Source organism: Eschrichtius robustus, chromosome 20 (genome assembly GCF_028021215.1).
Source record: "Eschrichtius robustus isolate mEscRob2 chromosome 20, mEscRob2.pri, whole genome shotgun sequence".
Classification (NCBI taxonomy): Eukaryota; Metazoa; Chordata; class Mammalia; order Artiodactyla; family Eschrichtiidae; genus Eschrichtius; species Eschrichtius robustus.
The window spans coordinates 22,756,071-22,781,163 of NC_090843.1; the positions used below are offsets into that span (position 1 = coordinate 22,756,071).

At 46.2% G+C, this 25,093-nt stretch overlaps 3 protein-coding genes across 10 annotated transcripts in view; 1 reads left to right on the forward strand and 2 right to left on the reverse strand.

Annotated features, from left to right (window-relative positions):
- Positions 1–11,657, reverse strand: part of GJC1 (gap junction protein gamma 1) — a 35,117-nt gene extending 23,460 nt beyond the window's left edge. For 5 of the 8 annotated variants that reach the window (XM_068531143.1, XM_068531146.1, XM_068531147.1 and 2 more), the window contains exon 1: positions 11,463–11,657. The gene's annotated coding sequence lies outside the window, so the exon portion shown is untranslated. Of the gene's footprint in view, positions 1–11,009; positions 11,095–11,462 lie in introns of those variants that run through there. The other 3 variants (XM_068531150.1, XM_068531148.1, XM_068531144.1) reach the window with 1 other exon arrangement.
- Positions 11,658–19,870: 8,213 nt separating this feature from the next.
- Positions 19,871–21,432, forward strand: HIGD1B (HIG1 hypoxia inducible domain family member 1B). The gene is made up of 3 exons (XM_068531585.1): positions 19,871–19,970; positions 20,565–20,720; positions 21,368–21,432. The coding sequence occupies exons 1-3, from the start codon at positions 19,871–19,873 to the stop codon at positions 21,430–21,432; spliced, it is 321 nt and encodes a 106-aa protein (XP_068387686.1).
- Positions 21,433–21,961: 529 nt separating this feature from the next.
- EFTUD2 (elongation factor Tu GTP binding domain containing 2) overlaps positions 21,962–25,093 on the reverse strand; it is a 35,171-nt gene continuing 32,039 nt past the window's right edge. Inside the window, exons 22-28 of the mRNA XM_068529582.1 lie at positions 24,942–25,068; positions 24,649–24,736; positions 23,910–24,028; positions 23,677–23,771; positions 23,065–23,218; positions 22,777–22,884; positions 21,962–22,444 (exon numbers count right to left, since the gene is read on the reverse strand). Of these exons, the coding sequence (XP_068385683.1) occupies positions 22,349–22,444; positions 22,777–22,884; positions 23,065–23,218; positions 23,677–23,771; positions 23,910–24,028; positions 24,649–24,736; positions 24,942–25,068 (787 nt within the window). The 3' untranslated portion in view covers positions 21,962–22,348. The remainder of the gene's footprint in view (positions 22,445–22,776; positions 22,885–23,064; positions 23,219–23,676; positions 23,772–23,909; positions 24,029–24,648; positions 24,737–24,941; positions 25,069–25,093) is intronic.

Below are 25,093 nucleotides of genomic sequence, written 5' to 3' on the forward strand. Positions count from 1 at the left end.
ATACTCCCCCAACTCCCAGTAATTTTTCCAAGCTCAAAAAAGAAAGCTTTCCTTTCCAAGTGAATCTGAGAAGTGCACATCTGCTTGAACTGCTCAACCTATAATAAATATAAAGCTTTCACTCTGAATAACATGAACATCTAGTACTGAACTGGAATGTGAGATCAAAAAGCAAGCTATTTGAGTTAGACAAGCAAACAAATTCCCTTTCAGAAAGTACTATATGGTTTCTCTCACTAAATCATTTTCTGTACAAATCCAGATAGGCTAGTCAATCAGGTCTTTTAAAAATAGAATAATTAACATTTCTGACATTATAAGCTTAAAAATCATTATCTTAAGAAAACAAACAAATGAAGCAAGCACCTTTATCACCCAAATCTTCCACAAACACACTTACGGTTTCATAGGTTCACACACTATATCAGTGGTAAAAGAAATATTAAGAGATTGGCTAGGCTAGTAGTAGTCTCCAATTTCTAGAGTCTGAGGACCTTTATGTAACTGCAAAAGACTTTCCACTATGTAATAGTGGTTATACATTTATTATCTATCTTTGGAGAAAACACATACACTGGTAAAGTTTAAAAATAAATCTGTAGTTTATGTATCATAACATCACTCACATATACATTTGAAAAGGTTATACGTATCTGTAAGACATTACTTATACACTTCACAGATAATACTTGCATGGATTCTGAGGTCATCTTTCAACTATTCTGCAGTGGCCCATTGTCTAACACCATAGTATGAGATTAATATCCTTATTTTACTGAAGAGAATACTAAAGATCATGATGACTTGCTTAAGGTCACACAACTAATTATCTATAAAGCCTAGAATAGGGACTTCCCTGGTGGCGCAGTGGTTAAGAATCGGCCTGCCAATGCAGGGGACACGGGTTCGAGCCCTGGTCCGGGAAGATCCCACATGCCATGGAGCAACTAAGCCCGTGTGCCACAACTACTGAGCCTGAGTGCCACAACTACTGAAGCCCACGCACCTAGAGCCCATGCTCCACAACAAGAGAAGCCACTGCAATGAGAAGCCCGCGCACCGCAACGAAGAGTAGCCCCCGCTCACCGCAACTAGAGAAAGCCCGTGTGCAGCAACGAAGACCCAACGCGGCCCAAAATAAATAAATAAATAAATAAATATTTAAAAAAAAAAAAAAAGCCTAGAATACAACTCAAGACCTACTGATCGTTTTCCTATACCATGTAGATTTAGTATTTAATTTTATTTTAAGACCAAACAGAAGGTCACTGAAAAAACTGACAGTGATATACAAGTAATATAACTAAAGAAAAGATTCCATTTAAAATAGCAACAAATAGATGAAAAAAAACTTAGGAATAAGCCTCACAAGAAACATACTACCCAGGAACACAAAAGACTTAAATGCGTAAAATACGTTAAAGACTTAAAGCATTCTATGTTCTTGGATACAATAGCCATCATAAAAATATTAATTCTTCCTAAATTAATCTAAATTGAATGCAATCTTGATTTCTAAAAATGCCAATAGGATTTCTTTGGAACCAGACAAACTAATTCTAAATTTAATGTGTAAAATTAAATAGTAAGAATGGCTGGGAAATTTCAGAAAGAGAAATGAGGGCACACAAGCTTCTCTCGATATATATTATAAAGTTGTAATAATTTTAAAATGTGGAACTGGCAAAACGATTAACAAATTGGAACAGAATAGAAAGTCCAGAAGATCCAAATACATCTGAGAATTTAATGTATGATAAAGGTGGCATTTCAAACTAATGGAAAAAAGATGGAATATTCAACAAATGATATTGAACTACCATGGGTAGCTATCTAGAAAAAAATTAAAGTTGGATCTTTAAATTCCAGATGGATCAAAGATTTTAAATTAAAAACAATACAATAAAAGTTAGATGAAAACATGAACATTTTTTCTTAATAATCTGAGTAGTGAAAACTTTTCTAAAATGACACAAAATCTAGAGATCAAATGAAAGAAATGACAAATTCAATTATACAAAATATAATTTCTAGAAAGCAAAAAAATACTATAAACAACTCAAAAGATACACTAAATGCTTAAAATTATTTGCAATTCTTAGAATAAAAGGCTAAGTTCTCTTAACACATAAAGCGCTCCAGCAGATCATTAATTGTTAAAAAAAAAACAAAAACAGAAAAACACTCAATAGAAATGTGCAATGCAGACATAGAAAACAAACTTATGGTTACCAAAGGGGAAGAGGGGAGGGATAAACTAAGAGTTTCAGATTAGCAGATACAAACTATTATATATAAAACAGATAAACAACAAGGTCCTCAACTATACTTCAATTAAAAAAAAGTGCAATGAAGAGATAGTTCTCAGAAAAATATAAATGGCTTTTAATAATATAGTATGTAAAGATATTCAATATCACTTGTAATTAAAGATTTACAAATTAAAACTATACCAATATACTACTTTTTCATTTATCCAATTGGAAAAAATTTAAAAATTGATAACAGATCAGCGAGAAGGAAGGGTGTATATATAAAGAGGCATTCTTTGTGCTCTACTGGAAGTGATGGGGTAAAATGGTAAGCTTCTGTAAAAGACAATGTGGAGGGCTTCCCTGGTGGCGCAGTGGTTGAGAGTCTGCCTGCTAATGCGGGGGACATGGGTTCGTGCCCTGGTCTGGGAAGATCCCACATGCCGCAGAGCAACTAGGCCCGTGAGCCACAACTACTGAGCCTGCGCGTCTGGAGCCTGTGCTCCGCAACAAGAGAGGCCCCAACAGTGAGAGGCCCCGCGGACCGCGATGAAGAGTGGCCCCCGCTTGCCGCAACTAGAGAAAGCCCTAGCACAGAAACGAAGACCCAACATAGCAATCAATCAATAAATAAATAAATCTTAAAAAATAAAAAATAAAAAAAAGACAATGTGGAAATATCCATCAAAATTGAAAATGTAGATGTATTTTGATCCAGCGATTCCAGTGCTCAACATTTATCTAATGAAATGTTCAGACATACAAAAAAATATACAAGAATATTCACTGCAGTACTGCTGATAATGGGCTGTAAACAATTTAAAGTCTATCAGTAAGGGACTGGGTAAACAAATTACAGCACATCTAGTAGTCAAAAAAAAAAAATAGAGTCAGCTCTATCTGCAATGATATGAAACAAACTAAGATATATTAATGAAAAATGCAGGCTACAGAACAGCGTGTAGAGTATGCTACCATTTATGTACGTGGGGGGGGATACTGAATATATGGACATCTCTAGAAGAATTCACAAAAAAAGCAAACAGTAATTGCTTCAGCAGAGAAAAGAAAACTGAGTGACTGAGAATAAAGGAAGACTTACTTTTCTTTTTAAACATATTATTTATTTATTTATTTGTTTGTTTGTTTTTGGCTGCATTGTGTCTTCATTGCTGCCCATGGGCTTTCTCTAGTTGTGGCGAGCAGGGGCCACTCTTCGTTGCTACTCTTCGTTGCGGTGTGTGGGCTTCTCATTGCGGTGGCTTCTCTTGTTGCAGGGCATGGGCTCTAGGAGCACGGGCTTCAGTAGTTGGGGCATGCGGGCTCAGCAGCTGTGGCTCACGGGCCTAGCTGCTCGCGGCACGTGGGATCTTCCCGGACCAGGGCTTGAACCCGTGTCCCCTGCATTGACAGGCAGATTCCCAACCACTGCGCCACCAGGGAAGCCCCAGAAGACTTATTTTTCACTGTACATCCTTTCATACCTTTTGATTTTGTATTATGTATACCTATTTCAAAAAAAATTTTTTGTCAGTGAAGTGAAATACTCAAACTGTCAATGTCAGCCTTAATGTATAACTGCATAATATAGCCAGGTTTCTTGGGACATTAATTATACTGACTCTTGGCCCACCAAATGGGGAGAAATTAAAATTAGAACTAGGTACAGCATGTCAAAGAAAAAAACTAATCTTCAATTTCTTTATTCCATCTGATAGCCTGCCTAAGCCTAGCTGTGATTATCTTCCTGGGAGACAAGAGTCTCCACTGTGTATACCACACCATAAGTGATCACTGTATTTTTGGTCTATTAAAACTACTGAAGCGAATTCCCTGGTGGTCCAGCGGTTAGGACTCCGCACTCTCACTGCCGAGGGCCCAGGTTCAATCCCCTGTCAGGGAACTAAGATCCCATAAAAGCCTTGCAGTGCGGCAACATGGATGGACCTAGAGATTGTCATACTGAGTAAAGTAAGTCAGACAGAGAAAGAGAAATATCATATCCCTTATACGCGGAATCTAAAAAGAAATGATATGGCTTCCCTGGTGGCGCAGTGGTTGAGAATCTGCCTGCCAATGCAGAGGACACGGGTTCGAGCCCTGGTCTGGGAAGATCCCACATGCCGCAGAGCAACTAGGCCCGTGAGCCACAACTACTGAGCCTGCGCGTCTGGAGCCTGTGCTCCGCAACAAGACAGGCCGTGATAGTGAGAGGCCCGCGCAACGTGATGAAGAGTGGCCCCCGCTTGCCGCAACTAGAGAAAGCCCTCGCACAGAAACGAAGACCCAACACAGCCAAAAAAAATAAATAATAAATAAATTAAAAAAATAAAAAAGAAATAAAAAGAAATGATACAAATGAACTTATTTACCAAACAGAAACAGACCCACAGACTTAGAGAATGAACTTATGGTTACCAGAGGGGAAGGATGGGGGGAAGGGATAGTTAGGGAGTTTGGGATCTACATGTACACACTGTTATATTTAAAATGGATAACCAACAAGGTCCAACTGTGTAGCACAGGGAACTCTGCTCAATGTTATGTGGCAGCCTGGATGAGAGAGGAGTTTGGGGGAGAATGGATACATGTATATGTATGGCTGAGCCCCTTTGCTGTGCCCCTGAAACTATCACAACATTGTTAATCAGCTATACTCCAATATAAAATATAAAGTTAAAAAAAAAAAACAACTGCTTAAGACTGATCAGGCCATGGTTACCAGTAAGTTCACATCAGTAAGTATTTACTGAAGACCTAGCACTGTACTGGCATGTAAGACCAAAAATACAACAAACAAAATACAATAATAAGGCTTCTAGTTAGAACAAAAGCTTTGGCAGAAGTTACTTCATTACCATCAATAACTACAAATAAAAAAGAAATTAGTAAACATCCAAATAATTGCTGAATACCTAAATGAACTATAAGCTAGGTGCTAGGGATACTGGCCATCCAAGACAGACATTACTCCTGACTTTATGGAATATAAAGTATAGTCTGGGAATTCCCTGGTGGCCCAGTGGTTAGGACTCAGCACTTTCACTGCCGGGGCCAGGGTTCAATCCCTGGTCAGGGAACTAAAATCCCTCAAGCCACAGCAGGGCGGGAGGGCAGGGGGTGGGGAGGAGTATAGTCTAATGGTGACACAGGTATTATACAAATAGCTAAATTAATTAAAACTGTGATCTGTCCTACAGAAGGGAAGTGCAGGGTGCTATAAGAGTGTATTATAGGGGTCCCTAATCTAATATAGGAGAATCAGAGAAGGTTTTTCTTCAGAAGTGATATTTAAGCAAATTCTGAAGAATGAAGAGCTGCCTTCCAGGCAGAGGGATTAGCTACAGCATGTACAAAGACTGTTGGGTGAGCTTTGAACCTTCAGGGAATAGGGGGGGAAAAAAAATATCAGTATGGCTAGACCATACATAGCAAGAAAGCAAGTAAAAAGAAACGATGCTCGAGAAGCAGGCAAGGCCAGATCACATCATGTTAAATGAAGAGTGAAGGGAAAACAACAGAAGTTTTCAGGTAAGGGACTCAATTAAATTTTTTTTAAAGATAATGTTAGCTGCTGTGAGAAGAGCACAAGAGGGTATATTGCTTAGGCGTATATAATACATAGTAAAAGTGTAAAGAAATGCAAGGGAATAATAAATTCAAGTTGGTGATTACCTCTGGGAAGGACTCCTACAACGGTGGTTGTTTGGGGTGCGGGGGTGCAATCAGGTAGGGAAACAGAGAAGACTTCAACCGTACCGATAATATTGTATTTCTTTCTTTTTTTTTTTTTTTTTGAAACAAGAGTGAATGAGGAAGGACCATTTAAAATTGACCTATAATAGGGACTTCCCTGGTGGTCCAGTCATTGAGAGTCCGCCTTGCAGTGCAGGGGACGTGGTTCGATCCCTGGTCGGGGAACTAAGATCCCGCGTGCCGTGGGGCAACTAAGCCCGCACAACACGACTAGAGAGCCCTCGTGCTAGAGAGAAGCCCGCGTGCTGCAATGAAGGATCCCGCATGCCGCAACTAAGACCCGATGCAGCCAAATAAATAAATTAATTAAATTAAATTGACTATAATAATTGTCGGGACTTGCCTGGTGGCGCAGTGGTTAGGAATCCGCCTGCCCATGCAGGGCACATGGGTTCCAGCCCTGGTCCAGGAAGATCCCACATGCCGCGGAGCAACTCAGCCCGTGCGCCACAACTATTGAGCCTGAGCTCTAGAGCCTGCAAGCCACAACTACTGAAGCCCGCGTGCCTAGAGCTCGTGCTCCACAACAAGGGAAGCCACTGCAGTGAGAAACCCACGCACTGCAACGAAGAGTAGCCCCCGCTCGCCACATCTAGAGAAAGCCCGCGCACAGCAACAAAGACCCAACACAGCCAAAAATAAATAAATTTATTTTTTAAAAAAATCGTCTTGGGAAAAGGTGGCCTAGACTAGGATGGGGAGACTAGAGTGGAGAGAAACTGCAAGAATCTGGCCTCAGTAAGTTGTTGATAGAGCCACTTAATGAAACTGAGTACGGTGAAGAAGGTCTAGGTTTGGAGCCAAGATCAAGAGCTCAGTCTGGGCAACTCAATTAAAAATACCTCTGAGTATCTAAATGGAGTTGTTGATTGAGCAGGCAGCTTGGATCAGAAAAGGGGTCTGAACTACAGATTAAAAAATGGTTGTATTCAAAATATACATGCGAACTGAAACCACAGAATGGATAAGATTAGAGTGAGAAGGGAGGAAGACTAAGGACCAAGACCTGAGAAAGACCATCAATTAAAGATCTGGTTGGGGGTGGAGGGGACCTGAAGGAATAGCCAGAGATCGAGGAGGGAAAATTCAAACACAAATAAACACCTACTCTAGACAGGCACTTAGGAATCCGAGGTCCAAGAATGAGTCAAAGGGAATTCCCTAAAAATAGACAAGAGTCTAGATCCACTTTACTCTGAACATTCCCAAAAGGAATGCTGTAACTCAGTTAAGTAACAATAAATTCCATCAAAACTGATAAATCCTTCCAAGATGTAGATGAAAACTTTTCTAACTATTTGAGACTTAAATACAATTAAGAGATTAGTCGAAAATAGGGATGTGGAGTTTATTCCATTTCTGTAGAGAAAAAAATGAAAACCCCGAAATCCTATACATTTCTTTCCTTTCAAAGATTTTAGATAACTTCCAGATTGCTAAACCTTTTTAGCATGTTAAACCAGGGGTCCCAAATTGAAATCTGGACTTCCCTGGTGGCGCAGTGGTTAAGTATCTGCCTGCCAATGCAGGGGACAGGGGTTCGAGCCCTGGTCCGGGAAGATCCCACATGCTGCGGGGCAACTAAGCCCGTGTGCCACAACTACTGAGCTTGCGCTCTAGAGCCCGCGAGCCACAATTACTGAGCCCGTGTGCCACAACTACTGAAGCCCGTGCGCCTAGAGTCCGTGCTCCGCAGCAAGAGAAGCCACCATAATGAGAAGCCCACTCACCGCAACGAAGGGTAGCCCCCACTCGCCACAACTAGAGAAAGCCCTTGTGCAGCAACGAAGACCCAACACAGCCAAAAACAAAAACAAAAACAAAAACCAGGGGTCTCCAACACTTGGGCCACGGACTGATACCTGTCCCTGGCCTGTTAGTAACTGGGCTGCAGAGCAGGAGATGAGCAGCAGGCAAAGGAGGGAAGCTTCATCTGTATTTACAGCCACTCCCCATCACTCACATTACCGCCTGAGCTCTGCCTCCTGTCAGCATTATGGTGAGTTGTATATTTCATTATATATTACAATGTAATAATAATAGAAATAAAGTGCACAATAAATGTAACGCGCTTGAATCATCCCGAAACCATCCCCACCCCCACCCCTGTCCGTCCGTGGAAAATTGTCTTCCACAAAACCAGTCCCTGGTGCCAAAAAGGTTGGGACCGCCGTGTTAAACTGTAAGCATTTTGAGAACAAAGCCCACATAACATTCATCTTTGAACTGAATCTTCAGTCCAGTTCAGTGTTTAACATAAGTACCTGACGGAAAAAACAGTTCACTGAATGAATGGCCACCAGAACACTTATGTCCAAACTGTGCTAGTGCTACAGCAATATAGCCTCATAGAACAGGCTTCAACTGAGAGTTCTACTCATTCCACAGAAATAAAGATCTCATCCTTGTCTTAAGGAAAAAAACCCCATGGGGCAACACATTCCACTGGTCTGAATGATAAATCCAAGTGCTGTCAGCCACTGCAATGCTTGCAAAACTCAAGAATGTACTACCCTATGCCAACCAGAACTGACTGATCATTCATTCTTTTTTTTCTTTTAAATAAGTTTGAATATTTATTTAATTAATTTATTTATTTGGCTGCTCCAGGTCTTAGTTGCGACACGCGGGCTCTTTTTCAGTTGTGGCATTCGGGATCTAGTTCCCTGATCAGGGATGGAACCCGGGCCCACTGCATTGGGAGCGCGGAGTCTTAACCACTGAACCACCAAGGAAGTCCCTGATCATTCATTCTTGAGAGCTGTAGAAAACAGCAGTGCTCAGACTTAACCAAATAGGTCCTTACTTCCACACAAACTAAATTCATCAGTTGCAGCAGTGTGCTTGAAAAACAATTGTTGACACTTTGCTGATATTAACAGTTCATAACTGTTTTCTATGTGTAAGCTTCAGGTTAATGATAATAGCCAAAATCTATCTTATATGTGTTCTCAAAGAAATGGTCTACAAAAGCAAAAAAACACAAAAAACCCATCCTTTCTCTGTCTAAATTTTCACTAGATATTTTGGATAGGAGCCACACATGTTCTATGGCCACAAGAAAAGCACAAGTTCAGAAATAAGTAATTATACCTCCAGGTGCACTTAACTATCAAGATTAATATTAAAAACAAAACAAAAAAAGGAAAACACCTCATTTATTTTGAAATGTGAACTGAAAAAAAAAAACCCAGCTTTTTTGGAACTCATCACTTTGCACTGAATAAGTCATGGAACAAACTATGTATTTATTAAGAAAGTCATGCTCTGAATTTTAATTATATGTTTTGTATTCTAGGATCCCAATTAATGAATTGATAGGTAAGCCTGAAGCTAGAGATGAGGGAGGGTGTAGCTAATCAGAGACCCACCCTGAATCCTTTCACTTTGGCTAATTTATACAAATACGAAATAAGAGTAAAAATTATTAAGAGACAGCCGCATTTATAAGTAAAATTATTATGTTGAAGATATGTTAACTTCTTAAATCCTTTCGTTTTTTTTAATGGTTAAGATGGTAAATTCTATGTGACATATATTTTCCCACAATTAAAAAAAACCAAACACATCTATCTTCCCTCCCACTCTCCACCCCCGCCGCCCCCCCCCCACCGCAGGTGAACTCCTGATCTTGATCCGTATTTAGTTGATATAACCTGGAGAAAGCTGGGAGGAATTCTTAAATCCTTTCAATTAAAGACTGAAACTCAATTCAACCTTCATGAACTGAAGAGAAAGTTACTGAGTCCTTTGCTCCTTTTTAAGAGCATTGTGGCTACTAGCAAAAGTAGAAAACCAATCCAAAAGTCACACAACCTAAAAGGAAGCTAAAAGCGTTGACTTTTGGAAAGGATGTTTGAAATGCTCTGGAAAAGTGCACAACAGTTTAAGATTATTAGTAAATAGTATCAAACCATTACAAATCAGGACAAATAATAAAAGGAGAATTTTCACATAACTACCATGTACAAAGATCTGGTGAAAACTAAGACACAGATTTGTTTACCAGAGCTTTTTACCTTTTACCCAGAATAGTTCATGTTTTTTTTAATTCTGCCATTACATAGCACTTAAGAAATCCAAAGCAACTTCAATATACAAAACTCTGCTAAAATCCAAAAAATAAAACAAAAAAACACAAAAAACCATCAAATGTAATCACAATTAACATACTTTTAGTCAGGAGCTCTGCAGTTAAGTTTATTTTTCTGCATTCTTATTCTGAAAAATACCTAAGCCCTCTTCCAGGGGTAGAGGATTTGATCCCTAAATTACATTATGAAGCCTTTTTTCTACAGATATTAATGTACTCCGTTTATCAGGGAATTAAAATCCCTTTCATTTATAGTTTGATTTTTACGGCACTTTCACTGGAACGTATACACAACACGAACGTATAATAATTTTAGACTAATCAGGCCTACAAGATAACACTTATCCAGAACTTATTCTAACTTGATTTATTCGATCCCACAAAGTAATCTCGATGCTAACAAAATAAAGCTCGAGCACAATGAAATTTGTACCACTGCTGGTTCTCAACGAACAAAAATTCCTTCAAATGGTAAAAACCAAACTCGCCCATTTCCCAAAGAAACAGTAATCCCAATCTTAGAAGCAGTTGCAAAAAAAAAAAAAGAAAAAAAAGAAAGAAAGAAAGAAAAAGAAAAAAAGAACAATTCTAAACCACACAATCACGTAAATCTTTTCAACTCAAAGCTCCAAAAGCAGCCGCCAACCACACAACTGGCCACAATCACAGCGTTAGCGCCTTCTCGTAATTTTGAATCTGGAGACAGAAGGAAAAAGAACCACAACACACCAGTCATCCAAAGTTTCACGAAGAGGAAAAAAAAATCATTTTAAGTAAAGAAAACGTGTTAACCGAGAGGCGACTACTGCATTCCCCGTCCCCCACTACCAGCCCGCGAACTAAATCTCTCAAACATTCAAGGAGACAGAAGTCCCGGCAGGGATGTTAGAGGAAAGAGCCAGACGAACCGCACGCCGCCCGGAGAGATGTCAGGAGCCGAGCATCGGGAGACAAAGACCAGCCCGCGAAGAGCCCCGGCGCGGGCCTGCGCCCCTAACCGCCCGAGGAGTTGCGAGCACCGCCCAAGTGCAAGCCCAGGTCCTTCGGGCTCCCCGCCCACCCGGCGCCGCCGCCGCGGCCCCGGCCCACCCCCGAGCCGTTTTCCCTCCCAATTTGGGAACCGCGCGCCTGGGGACAAAGGGGGAGGGCGCGCCGGGGGCAGCGGCGGGCTGCGGGTCGCGACGCCCCTCCGGGATCGGAGGGAAGCCCTCGGTGGTGTCCTCTCCCTCCCCCCTGCCCCCGCCGCACTCTCCGCCGGCCCACCTGCCCCTCTCCAGCCTCCCCACAAGTTCTCCCACCACCCCCCTCGGGCCCCGCCCCTGGCCCGCCGCCTCTCAGCCGACCCTGCGGCCGCCCCTCACCTGCCGGCGGGGTTCCCCGGAGCCGCCTCCTCCGCCGGGCCTCGGCCCGTCCTGCCGGCCGCCGCCTCATGTGCCCTGTGTCGCCATCGCCTTCGCCGCCACAGTCATCTCTCCTCCTTCTCCTCCACCGCCGCCTTCGCTTCAGTCTCCGGCCGTGGCCAAAGCCGCTCCCGCCGCCCAGAGCCACAGGGAGGCGCCTGCGCACTGCGCGCCGCGGTGGGGGCGGGGGCGTCCCGCCGAGGTCTGGGGGCGGGGGGTGCGCTGCACGTGGAGCCCGGGTAGGAGGGGGCGGAGGCGCGGGCGTCCAACTTTCCGCGGTGGGGTCCGCGCGCTCCCGGACGGGGCAGAGGCGCGGTGCTTGTAGGAACTACCCAGGCGCGTGGAGTCTGGGCCCTGGGTGGGCGTAGCCTTCGCCTCCCGGACAGTTCATTCCTCCAGCTTGATCCTCAAGACAGGAACTCCGCCGTGGGCAGTGCCTCACTTCGAGTGGGCAGCTAACGGCGCAGTGAGGACACGCCTTACCTGGGTATCCTGGGGTGTTGGTCCAACGAGCCCCGGAGTTGTATTCTGTGCGCTCCGCCAAGGCCTGGGTCCAGTGTAACGCGGGATGCTGATTCCCCGTTCTAGGTTCTGCTCTGCAATTACTTGAGGATCCTACTGGCCTTTGTTGGGTTAATCGTCCTAATTCCTTGGCCTCTGGGCTTTTAGTGTTGTTCTAGATATTTTTGAAGTCCTGGACTTCTCCCATTAGCAAAACCCTAATAGGCCATTTCCTTTTAACCCCTTGCATCCCAGCAGGATCCCATTTTCAAAGGACTTTGTATGCATAGGAATCTCCAGCCTTGAATTGCCTCGTAGGAATATGAAAACTCCTCAAATGGTTTAAGTAGAGGGAGTCGGTGCATAACAACAGAAGTCGTACTAAGGAGATGGGAGAATACTTTACTTTGTAAAGCGCTCCTGAATTATCTTATTGACCATCATTATGCGGAAGGATAGGTTTTCATTTTACCCTTTTGACCACAGAGGAAATTAAACTAACTAGTGAGGTGACTTGCTACAGTTCAACCCTGCCCCCTCTATGGAAAGCCAGGCCCTTATGGCCAGTCAAGTGGCTGAAAACTTGAGGGCTGAGCATCTGGCCCACTGACAGATGTTTTGTTTGGCTAGTATGATGTTTTCCAAAATTATGAATTAGTTGCCAAATTTTAAAAATCTGTCTTTTTGGCTTCTCTCTAAAAAGTCAAAAGTTTTGCTCATTTTGAGCCTCTCTTTTCACGTGACCGTTACTTCTGAGTAACATCTGTCCATCCAGGGCAGGCACTGTTTCCACTTAGCTGCTTGGCCTTTGTATTTAAATTATCTTCCCCCTATACTTGCCATGCCCCAGTCTCCGTCCCCTCCCCATTATCACGTTACCTCTCTACAAATGTATTTAAAATGACAAGTGTGAAGACCCTGTAAATATGTGAAAATAGGAATAAAGAACATGTTAGCTAAGATGACACAGGAGACAAAATCCATACTGACTACAATATTAAAACTCATCTATTGCTAGTACAAGTGTAAATCGCTACAAATCACTTTGGAAGACTGTTTGGCAGTGTCTACTAAAGCCGAAACTAGGAATGTGAATCTGTGAATCTGAAATTCCACAAAATGTGTACAAAATACTTGTTGTAGAATATTGATGGCAGCAGTATTTGTAATAGCCAAAAAACTGGGAACTACCCAAAATGCCCATCAACCATAGCAAGGATAGATAAAATGTTATATTCTGACAATGGTACATTATGCAGCAATGAGAATGAATAATCTACAATTACACGCAGCAAGATAGATGAATCTCACAAAACTTTCCATTTGTATAAAGTTCAAAAACAGGCAGAACTAATCTGTGCTGTTAGAAGTAAGGATAGTGGTTATCCTAGGGTAAGGATAGTTATCAGAAGGGAGCCTGAGGGGGCTTCTGGGGGGCTGTTCCTGTTCTGTTCCTGAGCTGGAGGCTGAATACACGATATACAGCTATCTTTAGTTGCCACATTTGAGCTGTTCTCTTTTGATAGTGATAGTACACTTTTCTATGGCATGTTGACTTCAATAAAAACCTTTAAAATATTTGGTTATATATGTATATATAATATTTATAAACAAATATGTGTTGTGTATTATATATAAATTATATATATATATATACACTCAAATGTTTATTAGGTATTATTTTCCTATAAATTCATGGATGAACCTGCCAGGAAGTGTGGAGTCCTAATCACTGGACTGCTAGGGAATTCCCAAGAGCAACCTTTTAAAGATGGAAATGATGTGCTTCCCTGGTGGCTTCCCTGGTTAAGAATCCGCCTGCCAATGCAGGGGACACAGGTTCGATCCCTGGTCTGGGAAGATCCCACATGCTGCGGAGCAGCTAAGCCCGTGCGCCACAACTACTGAGCCTGTGCTCTAGAGCCCATGAGCCACAACTACTGAGCCCGCGCGCCTAGAGCCCGCGCTCCGCAACAAGAGAAGCCACCACAATGAGAAGCCTGCGCGCAGCAACGAAGACCCAATGCAGCCAATAAATTTTAAAAATAAATAAATAAATAAAATAAAAAATAAAAAAGATGGAAATGAGACCCAGAGAAGATAACTGCAGATAGTTAAAAAAACAGAAATGTAGCCAAAGACTCTGTCTCCTAGTCAGGACTCTTCATCTGCTCCTGTGTCACCTTGCCAGCTACTGACATCCTTTAATCCAGTTACAGGTGGGGAAGCTGAGGCCAGAAACCTAAGCCAGAGGTCCAGGCATTCACCATGGTCCGGAGCAAACCAGGGCAACTGCTAGAATGTGAGCTCCCTGAAGGCAGGGCCGCTGTGTCGCAGCTCCTTGAGCCCAGCCCAGCACACAGTAGGTGCCTGGCAAGTGTATGCAGAGTGCATGAGTGAAGGAAGGCTTGCCATTGCTAACATAAGAAAGGCTACCGGAGGGAAGAAAAAAAAAGCCTCAAAACAGGGAAATGGGTCTGGTTTCCAGCCTCTGGCAGGGAGTGGTAGAGCTGGGTGCTGTGAGAACCATGTCACTTTTTGTTCACATGGGGCCCAGGCAGGAAAGGATCAAAACCCAGTTTGAGAACTTGAGAGTCGCCCTGGGGCTCTGTGGTTTGGAAACTGTAGGGTCAACTTGAAGGCTGCAGTGTGTCACTATTTCCATTACACATTTTCCAGGGTCCCCACTTGGCTGGTAAACTCGGAGCAGATTCTTCTGTCCAGGGGGATGGGAGCAGAGGCCCAGAGAGGTAGGATTTGGGAAAGCTCCCGGTTGGCAACAGGAAGCCCTGCTTGCCCCAGACTGGCCGGATAAGAAGCTCTTGATTACTTGTGCTATTGGGAGGGGGGGTGTTAATAGCACAACCCCCTGCCCCCATAATCCCCAGCAGTTTCAGTTAACCTGTGAGACACATTATACTGCTCCTCCCTGCCACAGGGATGTTGTTTGAAGCAGATTTTTTTGTCAAAAATTTTTTTGAATAGGTAATGCAAGTAGTATAGAGGGAACAGTAAGATGACTCCCCCCAGTGTTTCCCAGAGCCCAGCTAGCTGCTTCTTGTGTATTTAATGCTGGATTTCAAGTTAAGGTCAATTTACTTGCAAATGAAGGGTAGGTGAAGTATGCTCAGGAATTAGGGGTGGGGAGAAGGGTATGGGAGATGAAGAGACCTCGTCTGGTACCACCCACAAACAAGGACTTTTGGACACGCTCAGAGCACAGTGGGGGGGAGGAATGAATTGGGAGATTGGGACTGACATATATACACTATTGATACTACGTATAAAATAGATAACTAATGAGAACCTACTGTACAGCCCAGGGAACTCTACTCAGTGCTCTCTGGTGACCTAAATGGGAAGGAAATCCAAAAAAGAGGGGATATATGTATACATATAGCTGATTCACTTTGCTGTACAGTAGAAACTAACAACATTGTAAAGCAACCATACACCAATAAAAATTAAAAAAAAAAAAAGAACACAGTGCACTGGCTCAGGACCTACCCTGCCTTGGTGAGAGGCAGTGCGGTGGGTGTGCAGTACTTGAGTGTCTGGAAGCCCTGGGTTCAGAGGTCTGCTCTGCCCAGCTGTGTGCATTCATTTATGTACAGGAAATCACATTGTCATATGTTAATTTTTCATTGTAAAGGGGTCTATAGTGGTTATCATGTTTTCTTTTTCTTTTTTTTGGCCGCACCATGCGGCATGCAGGATCTTAGTTCCCCGACCAGGGATCGAACCCAGGCCCTTGGCAGTGAGAGCACGGAGTCCTAACCACTGGACCACCAGGGAATTCCCTGTAGTGGTTATCATTATTGGCTGGATAGTGCAGCCATTTACCTGCTGTGTGATATGGCTGTTACTTAACCTCTCTCAGCCTTGGTTTCCTCATCTATAAAATGGGGATAATGATATCTACCAGTTGGGGCTGTTGCGAAGATTAGATATGTGATGTATCCTAAATCTTGTAGGCTCTCAAGACATTAGTTCCCTCTCATAGTGCGCTTTGGGTAATTTGGGTATTCAAAAGCACCCAACACAAGAACTTCAGCAAAACATTTCAACTCCTCTGGAGCAACCATTTGTTAGTACAGGGGTCTATACTGGTGTCTTCTGCAGCTCAAAATTATTCCTTCACAAGACAGGATTCTGTGTCAGCATCGCTACAGTCTGATTCAGCCTTCCAATTGCTATTATTATCCACACCCTCTTAGAATCTTTAAAAATATGTGAGCAGTCCCTCCAGAATGATTAGTGGGTACCAAAGGCACTGTCCTGGCCCAAGCCTGTGGCTCTTGAGGCTGTCCTTGGACAAATACTGCAAGGTCCTTGGAACCCAGTGCCTGTTTTTAGAAGGAGAGGGGGTGTCCCACCCTCCCCACCCCAGGCACCCTCTAGAGGTTGCCTCAGCCCAGCCACATCATCTGGAAACTTCCACTGCCTCTGCCTGTTCCTGCTACCACCTCTTTGCCCCTCAAGTCCCCCAGATACTACTATATGGCCCAATGTTTTCTCCCCTGTGATTACCCCAGCCCTTCAGCCTGGGTCCTTCCCATTCTAACCCCAACTCAGAGCATTCTCTGTTCCTTGTCCAGTTCATTCATCATCATCCCCTCACTCACAGCACTCCTTAGCTCAAGGCAAAAGCTGCACGTCCCTCACCTCCCCCCTCTTGTCACTCAGCTCCCTCAGGCTATATATAGCACAGCTGTGTCTTAGATTGTGTACAGCCTCAAGTCCAAGTCCCCCTCCCCTACGCATTCCCTTCCCCCCACACAATAAGGAGAACAAGCCTGAAGCTTCCAGTTAGGGCAGGGAAGCCCCTCCAACAAGGAGGAGGTGGGGTAGGAGAAGGTTGAGAGTGTGCTGAATTCAGGACCACCCAGAACATGGGAACCTTCCCATCTGTTGTCAGGGACTTTCCACTTCTCCCCCAGCCTGTTACCCATCCCTGCCACTTGCTCATTCTGGCGGAAAAGGAGCAGGCAGTGTGCAGGGGAATTCTAACAATCATCTTGTTTAACCCTTACAACGATCCTATAGGTAGATGCTACCTCCATTTTACAGATGATGACACACACTCAAAAGAGGTTGAGTGGCATAAGACCAAGTATTCAGAGAGTGGTTGGTCAAGCAGCTGACCCCATGTCTGACTCTGGCCGGCACTCCAGATCCATTAAGTCTGTCTGCATCATTCAATTAGACCCCTCTAATAGAATTTCTGTTAGTGTGACCTGATCTGGAAGAGGTTTATTAAGCAAATTACTAATGTAGAAAGGCTTAAATCGAAGTAATTATTAAAGACTTGGCATATTAAACAAAAATGGTATCATAATTTTATCTTATCTGTTTACTAAAACAGGACTCTACAGAGATCTGGTCCTTGAAGTTTTAATTACTGTGTGTTCTCAGAGGTTCTTGAAATAAAAAGCAATTTTGTTTCTTCTATTTCAAGACTTTCCCCCCACTTTACAGTCATTCTCCTGTTAGTCCAGAGTAGTGAGACTTGACTTTAGGAATGGTTAGAAATCTGGTCCTTTTTTCTCTGTCACTTTCTGTGACCTTGAGCAAGATGTTTAACTCAAGCCTCAGTTTTTCATCTTTGAAATAGGAATAAAAATAATAGTACCTACCACATACCTAATAGAATAATAGTTGTGAGGATTGAATAAAATAACCTACTTAAAGCAATTAGCACATCTCTATGCTCAGAAGATCATAGCAACTATTATTATTTTCTTGGTTCTGGGCTGAGATGCTGTGGGAGCGTCGACATCATCTCAACGGGGAGAAGTTGAACTTCGCTCTCCATAGCTTGGCCTCCATTCTCTAAAGGGCTTGGAGTTGATCCTGATTCTTGCACTGTCTCATCTAGACATTTCCATCCCCCCACTTCTGGCCTAGAGCATTGATCTCTGGAGAATTCAGGCCACTGCTGGGACCAGGAGAGGCAGCACAGGAGTGTGTGTGAATGACTGGGAGGAGAGTTCCCATGGACGCTGGGGATATGCGGAGGCCCTGGGGAGATGCTGTGACCCTGGGTCTCTCCCTGAAGCAGTGAGGGCTAGGGAGAGAAAAGAGAGACATCAGCTGCTGGACACATTTCCAGTGCTAAAAAGCCCCTTTAGGACAGACACACGGGCTAGGAGAGAAACAAAGGCATGGGACGGAGTGGGACTCTCCACAGTGCACCCGATCTTTCTCCATTTCTTAGCAAGAAGCTACTTTGGAGCCAGCCAGACCTAGGTTCAGATCGTGACACTGCCATTTACTAGCTGTGTACTCGTGGATAATTCATTTAGCCTCTCAGAAGCTCAGTTCCTGGTCTATGAACAAGCTGCTACTTACTGTGTAGAATAGTGGAAAGGTCTGAAATATAAATACTTGAAATAGAATAGGTGCTAATGCTGGTCTTTGTCATCTCTGTATCCTGAGTGAGCATCACCCCATAGGCAGTATGAAGGGGTCTGGAGATGTGAGGGAAGTCCCAGTTGTTTCAAACTCCTGGACAAATCTCTTTGGTCCAGAAAACATCCTTGGAGGGATCAAGACCAAGACCAGACAGCCCGTCTCTCACAATTAAGGCAGTACAACTTGGGGGGGAACCCAGGATCTCTATCCATCCTTGCCTCTATATTCCCATCTCAGCTCTCCAAATCAAGTCCGTCTCTGATCCAGCCACTTATGTCCAGAGGAATGAAAAGACTGAATTGAGGTAAGGGCTCCCCTCCATCTGATCTTTCATTACTTTCCAGGGCTTGGAGCTCCAGCCTGGAACTCAGCAGATGGGGGGTTAAGACCGATGCCCTGTCCTATCTCCTCCCCTCTCCATTCCTGACTTCAAAGTCTCCATAAAGCCGGACACTGCTTCCCTGACCCCATAGTGGCAGCTCCATCCTCAGCTCTTGGCCAATTCAAAACAGCAGACGCTGAGCCCTGGCTGGGCTGCTTGCACTCCACTTTCTAGCCGTCTCCTAGGGTAAGCACCCGCGTGCTGAGGACCTGTGGGGCCAGCAGTCTTTGCTCCTCCAGGAGAGGAGAGGCAACTAGGAATAGAAGTCACCTCAAGCAGGGACTTTGTCTCGTGGTTAGACTTCGAAGGCACCCGGCAGGCAGAACCCCTGGCCTAAGGACCAGGACTCTGGGACTCCATCTAGTTTTTGATCAGAGCAGACATTTACAGGGTTAGCAAGTAAAGCCATAGGGGTTCCAGCACAGGGATAAGGCAGGGGGTTGGTACCTGCAAAGAACCTGGCAAGAGATGGACTTAGAGACAGGAGAACAGCTCAGGGACCAGAATTTGTTCCATTAGCCTTAACATCCAAAATCTACACAAAATTATACACAGATACATGCCTAATCGTTTCAATCTCTGGCTCTGGTGATTCAGTAACCAGTGCTGTAACTCTGGCTGGGATGGGCTCTGGCTGCCTGGGGCCAGATCTTCCTCTGCAGCTCCATCAGGGACAACCATCACAGACTCAAGGCCAGTGGGGGACCCAATGTTAAAGGCCTGTTCCTCCCACCCTCATCTGTGGATTTTTCCAGCTGCTTTTCTTGGCCCAAGGATCACACCCATAGGGACAGAGATGGTAGAAGGGGAGGCAGAGAAAACAGTGAAGCTGGAATGAGCTGGGCAAGAGGCAGATGCTGGGAGGAAGAGACGGAGAAATGGCTCCAGCCATCTGAGACAGGACACCCAGGACATCTTTTTAAGTAGTGTCTGTGTTGGGCATGATAAGAGAGGTCTCAGCAGTCCACTTCTTCCTTCCCACCCTAGACTGGGAATTGGAGTTCTTCCTGCCTCCTTCTAGGACCGATTTGAAGCCTAGGAGCCCCAGCTGCTAACATCTGGGGGCAGGATCATGTCTGCTAACAAAGACTCGTGGGCACCACCTGAGGGTGAGGACAGCATGTCTGAGAAGTTCCTGAGGAAGACCAGGGAGTCTCTGCTGGTGCCTATAGGTGAGTGGGAGACGAAGGAATTGGGGGCGAGGAGGGGGCCTTCTCTCAGAGAACATGTCTCCTAGTCCTTTCAAAGAATGAAGCACAGAACTCAAGTGGTCCTACCCATCGAATAATCAACAGCTAGAAGAGAAGTGAACCAACAGCAAAGGTGCCGAGGGACTAAGGGACACGTCCTGACAATGAAACGAAGGAGTCTGGATGGCTGGAGGTGGCAGCCAACCAAGCGCATGGGATACCAACACCAGAGTCAGGATGGGCAGGAGCAGTTTGGGGTCCCCCAGGGCTCCCTTCCCCCTGGCCCTGGGAGGTTAGAACAGCTGTGGGGGCCGGCAGCAGTTGGAGAAGAGCTAAGGGGGGTGGGAGAGTCATGATGATGGGCTATTTGTACAGGGAGGAGGGGAGTCATTGGAGGGAAGCACTTTGTAAATATCTTTGAGAAGAAACAACTCAATGTTCTAATGATAGCCTCTCCTCACCCCACTGCCAGCCCCAAAGCAGTAGCAGGAGGGCAGCTGATTATCCAGATGCCCAGCCTGCCTAGTGAGGTGTCTCTCACCAGGAGAGCGATGTACTTGGTGACTGAGGTCCAAGGGGTCACGTTCTCTGCCTACATACGCTTAGGGGGCTGTGTGGCGGTGGCAGCATGCAGGATTTACCGGCTGAAGGCTCGTGGTTCCAAGATGTCCACACACCTGATTCACACCCGAGTGGCAGCACAGGCCTGTGCTGTGGGTGCGATCATGCTGGGTGAGCAGCTGGTGGGGTCACGGGAGAATGAGGGCAAAACTGATTAGGCAAAATCTGGCTGTGAGTCCTGACAGTTAAGGGACCATGAGTTCAGTCCCTGTTCCCTATACCAAGCTCCACAGCAAGTCCTTGGTGAGGCCCTCATACCGGGAGTTTCAGGGTTCCCTGTTTAATCTCCTGTGTTCCAGGGGAAGATGCACAGTCTGTTTCGTGAGTTTGTCCTAGAAATGAGAAAAACCATGCAGCAGAACCTATGCTGAATTTCTTTTCCTCTCTGGATCGACAGACAGACAGCTACTTACTAGCTGTGCGACAGTGGATGGACAAATCTCTTTATCTCAACAGTTTCCCCATGTGCAACATGATGGTAACCACCCCAGCTTGCCTCCCTCATGTACTGCCGTGAGGTTTCTCAGATAATATACGTGAAAGTACTTTGTGAAGTGTTAAATGGGATGTTTCCCCAGGCTGTGCGGCCAGGTGTTTGTAGCAGCTGTTGTGACCTAGGGCGGAAAGATAAGCAGCAAAGCTGGACTCCCAAGGGGATAGCTAGTGCTGGACCCCCAGGACTCTGGAACACCTGAGAGAGCCAGAGGATGGGTGGAGGGTGTGATGTCATGGGGCCGTTTCCCTTCTCCCTCACACAGGTGCTGTGTACACGATGTACAGAGACTACATCAAGACAACCGCGCAGGACGCTGCAGAGAAGTAGGACTCCTACAGGCCTGGGGCAGTCAGACCTCTTCGATCAACCCCTGGTATGCACCTAATAAAGGAGTCTGAGGCAAATCAACAGTCTCTTCTTCACACAGACGAGAGCAGAGTAAGGGATTGGTAGTGGCTGGTAGGAGGACTTACGGCAAAGGGCTGGAAATCAAAGAGTTCTGGCCCCCAGCTCCAGGGCAAGGAGAATCCTCAGGGGCAGAGGAGGAGGTGTAGCCCTCTGATCCCAGAGACCCAACAACTCCCAAGCCCCCTCAGGTGCCATCCACCAGGAATGGGAGCTGGGGACAGTAAAGAGGCCTCAGTACTCATAGGAACACTGAGTGAAGAGGCAGGCGTTCCTCCCCCGACAGGCCGCCTCCCTGGGGACCAGGCAGGAAGAAGGCTGCAGCTGGGAGCAGAGTCAGTGCGGCCTCATGGGAGACAACACAGATCCAGAACCCAAGTGCCAGGATGAGCCCGTGCTGGAGGGAAGGGGGCGGAGCGGTGGGGATGAAAAGAACGGAGCAAGGCAGAGGTCAGAATGTACTGTTCATTTATAAACCATGTCTAAGGTCAAACTTTTATACAAAAAAAAATAAAATAAAATAAAAATCCACGTAAATCCTGACGACAGGGCCCCCTTGGGCTTCAACACTGCCATCCCCTTCTCCTTCCCTGAGCCCAAGCTCCTCTCTGTTCTCTGGGAATGGAGCCAGGCAGAGGCCACAGGAGGAACCAGGAAGCCAAACGCTCCTCCCTCTGGGTTGGAGGTTGGAGGTTGGAGGCTCTGGGCTTGTTAAGGGCGGCCACAGCAGTCCCAGACACGCTCTGACAGCACGGAGTCCAAGTCCCACCAGGTCCTCGCTTCAAAGTCCAGGACGCAGCCCAGCGCAGGGAGCAGGAGCTGCCAGGAGTCCGGGCGCTCACATGGGGTAATTGAGCACAACATCCTGCTTGGCGAGCTCCAGCAACATAGGATCATCGAAGAACTTGCTGATGCTGACGTCTTCACTCAGGCCCTGCAGAGTGGGGGCAAATGCAAGGATGAGCCCTGCGTGACAGAGCTGTGCTTGAGTGCGGGGAGCGGGTGGGGGCCAAGTGTCGGCGGAGCTGCTTCGGGAGCCCTGCCTTTAGGGTACCGTCCCAGGGCAGGGGAAGGCGCTCCCTTCCCAGGCACGCGGCCCCGGGTCTGGTTGCCTGAAGCCTATACAGATCGTGACTCTCCACGCTGTGCTGTGAAATGCTTTCAGTCTTTGGGAGAAGGGTCCAAAAGCAAGAAATGAAGAAAGATCCAACTCCTGGCAAGACCCTTGGGGTTGGAGGGATGGCCGTGGGTCTGAGGGACACGTACCTTCCTACGACGGGTTTTGATCATGAATTCTCGGGCCAGGTGGGGTGCTGGCTGCGGCTCCAAGGGACGGATGACAATGCTCTTGTCCAGAGGATCACCGGGTACAATCTGAAAGGCAAAGTGGTTTCATCAGATGGTCCAGGCCGACCTCCCAGAGCATCCGGCCTAGCAGCAGGGGCCTTCTCTAGGATGCCGGCGATCCCCCTTGGGGCCTGGAGAGGAACAGGTCAGAGGGGATGACCTTGCAGAGGTGGGGACCATAGCGGCCAGCCTGCATTGTTTTCTTACCTGCCAATGGTGGAAGACAGACAAGGAAAAGGCCTGCCCCTGCGTGTGAGTCCGCAGATCGGTCTCAAAGCCAAAAGAGTCGATGGCAGGGATGAAAGCTTTGATGGTGTAGAGAGGGGAGCCTGGGATGGGTGCATCCTGAGTCACATGCCCCCTGAGACAGAAAAACAAAGGCTGAGTCCCTAGTCCTGAAGAGGCCAAAAGCAGAGAAGTAGTGTACCCCCAAATGTTGACCATCAAAGAAAATAACCACAAGTGCGCTACAGAGGGCAGAAACGGCTCTCGGCCTAGTTCCCTGTGGAAGTCAAAGGGGCAGCAACCTCTGGGCAAGAGTACAACATTGACGAGACAAGGTCCTGTAGACATTCCCACCACTGACACACCCCAGGAATACTTGCCCCAGGAGCTCTCTGAGGGGGCAGCCCAAGGAGAAATCTCAAATTATAATCTGTGGTAAGGCTGGGGATTGCCTCATTCCTTTCCTACTTCCTTCTAAAAACCGTGGTTTCAGGAGTGGAGAGTGTGGGGTCCAGTCCCTCCTCCTCCACAGCGAGGTTCCTTCTTGCTGGGCTTGTGCTCGCTGCCCCTCCCTAACGTGCCTGGGCAGCTCACCTGCGCCTGGCCAGGACGGTATAAACAGCAGAAACACAATCTGCGGGAGCCTGGACCTCTACGAAGTAGTAGGGCTCCATCAGACGAGGGGTGGCCTGCGAGAGAGCCAGAAGGAAGGGTTCCTCAGCTTGGGGAAGGCTGAGGACCGAGAACCCGGGTAAAGGGAAGGCTGGGGGACAGTAGCCTCAAGGCCCCACTTAATGCCCTGCGGCAGGACAGCCCTACTCGCTCACCATGAGGAAGGCAGAGTAGACGACTCTTCTGGCCGTGGGGATGATTTGGCCCCCACCCCGGTGCAGGGGCTCCTGGGCAACCACTGCATCCAGGATCTTAAACTTGACATTTCGAATCACTGGAAAGGAGAAGGGGGAGCTGACTGCTGAGTGGTCCTGGTGCTAGTCAAGGGCGCACGGGCAGAGCAGCAAGGAGCCTCTGCAGCACTGCAGCTGTCTTGTAGCCATGAAAGATACAGTACAGAATCAGCCTGCAGATGCGCGTTCTAATAGCATATGCGGAGGTGTGAAGGTAAGCATATGTTCTCAGTGTTGGTTTCAGGCCACGTTCAGACAGCATAAAGTGTCCCTAGAAGTTTATGTGTTTCTTTTCCAGATATTTAATTATTTTGGGATGTAGAGTAAGTTCTAGGAATTGCACATTTGTCCCTACTAAGTCCAGTCCTGGTCTATAAACCACTCCAATCCCATCCCCCTGATACCCTTCCTGAAACACATTCCAGAAATGAGGAGCAAATGTCAATCTAGACGTGACTTCCATTTCTAAGGTGTACCAAGCAGTAGCACCAGCATAGGGAAGGAGAAGGGAGGAAGCTGGCCCAGGACATGGGAAGGCCCTGTGGGCCCCAAGCTGCTTCTCCTGCCGGGTCCCAAAGATGAGCCCACCCCACCTCATACACCCAGATGCAAGGACCCTAGAGGCCTGGGGTGGCAAAGGCAGAGGCGCTGGTGGACTTACACTCATCACAGAGGGGCCCCTCCCTGGTTCCCCACTGGAAACCTTGAACGATGCTGTCCTTCACCGAGCCGAGAAGAGCCTTGTCCACCTGCACAAAACATGAGGGCCCCTTAGCAGTGACCCTGGCAACAGCCGAAGAGTTTAGAGGGAGGAGGAGGTAGGTACACCAGTAAAAGGATACTCTTCTTCACCAGAACATACAAAATACTTCTGGGAAAAATAAGAACACCTTGTAGTTTCTTCCACTCAAGAGCTAAGAGAAGGCCACATGGCTTCCATTAGTTCTTCTGTACCTCAGAGGGCAGGGTATCATCCACCAGGATGTTGGGGCCGGTGGCATCAGGGCCAAAAGCCCAGATGGAACGGGCAGCCAGCAGATCCCAGTCGTACTTGGTCTGGAAGAACTCTCCCAGCTTCTTCCTGGGGGAGGAGGAGAAAATGGTCA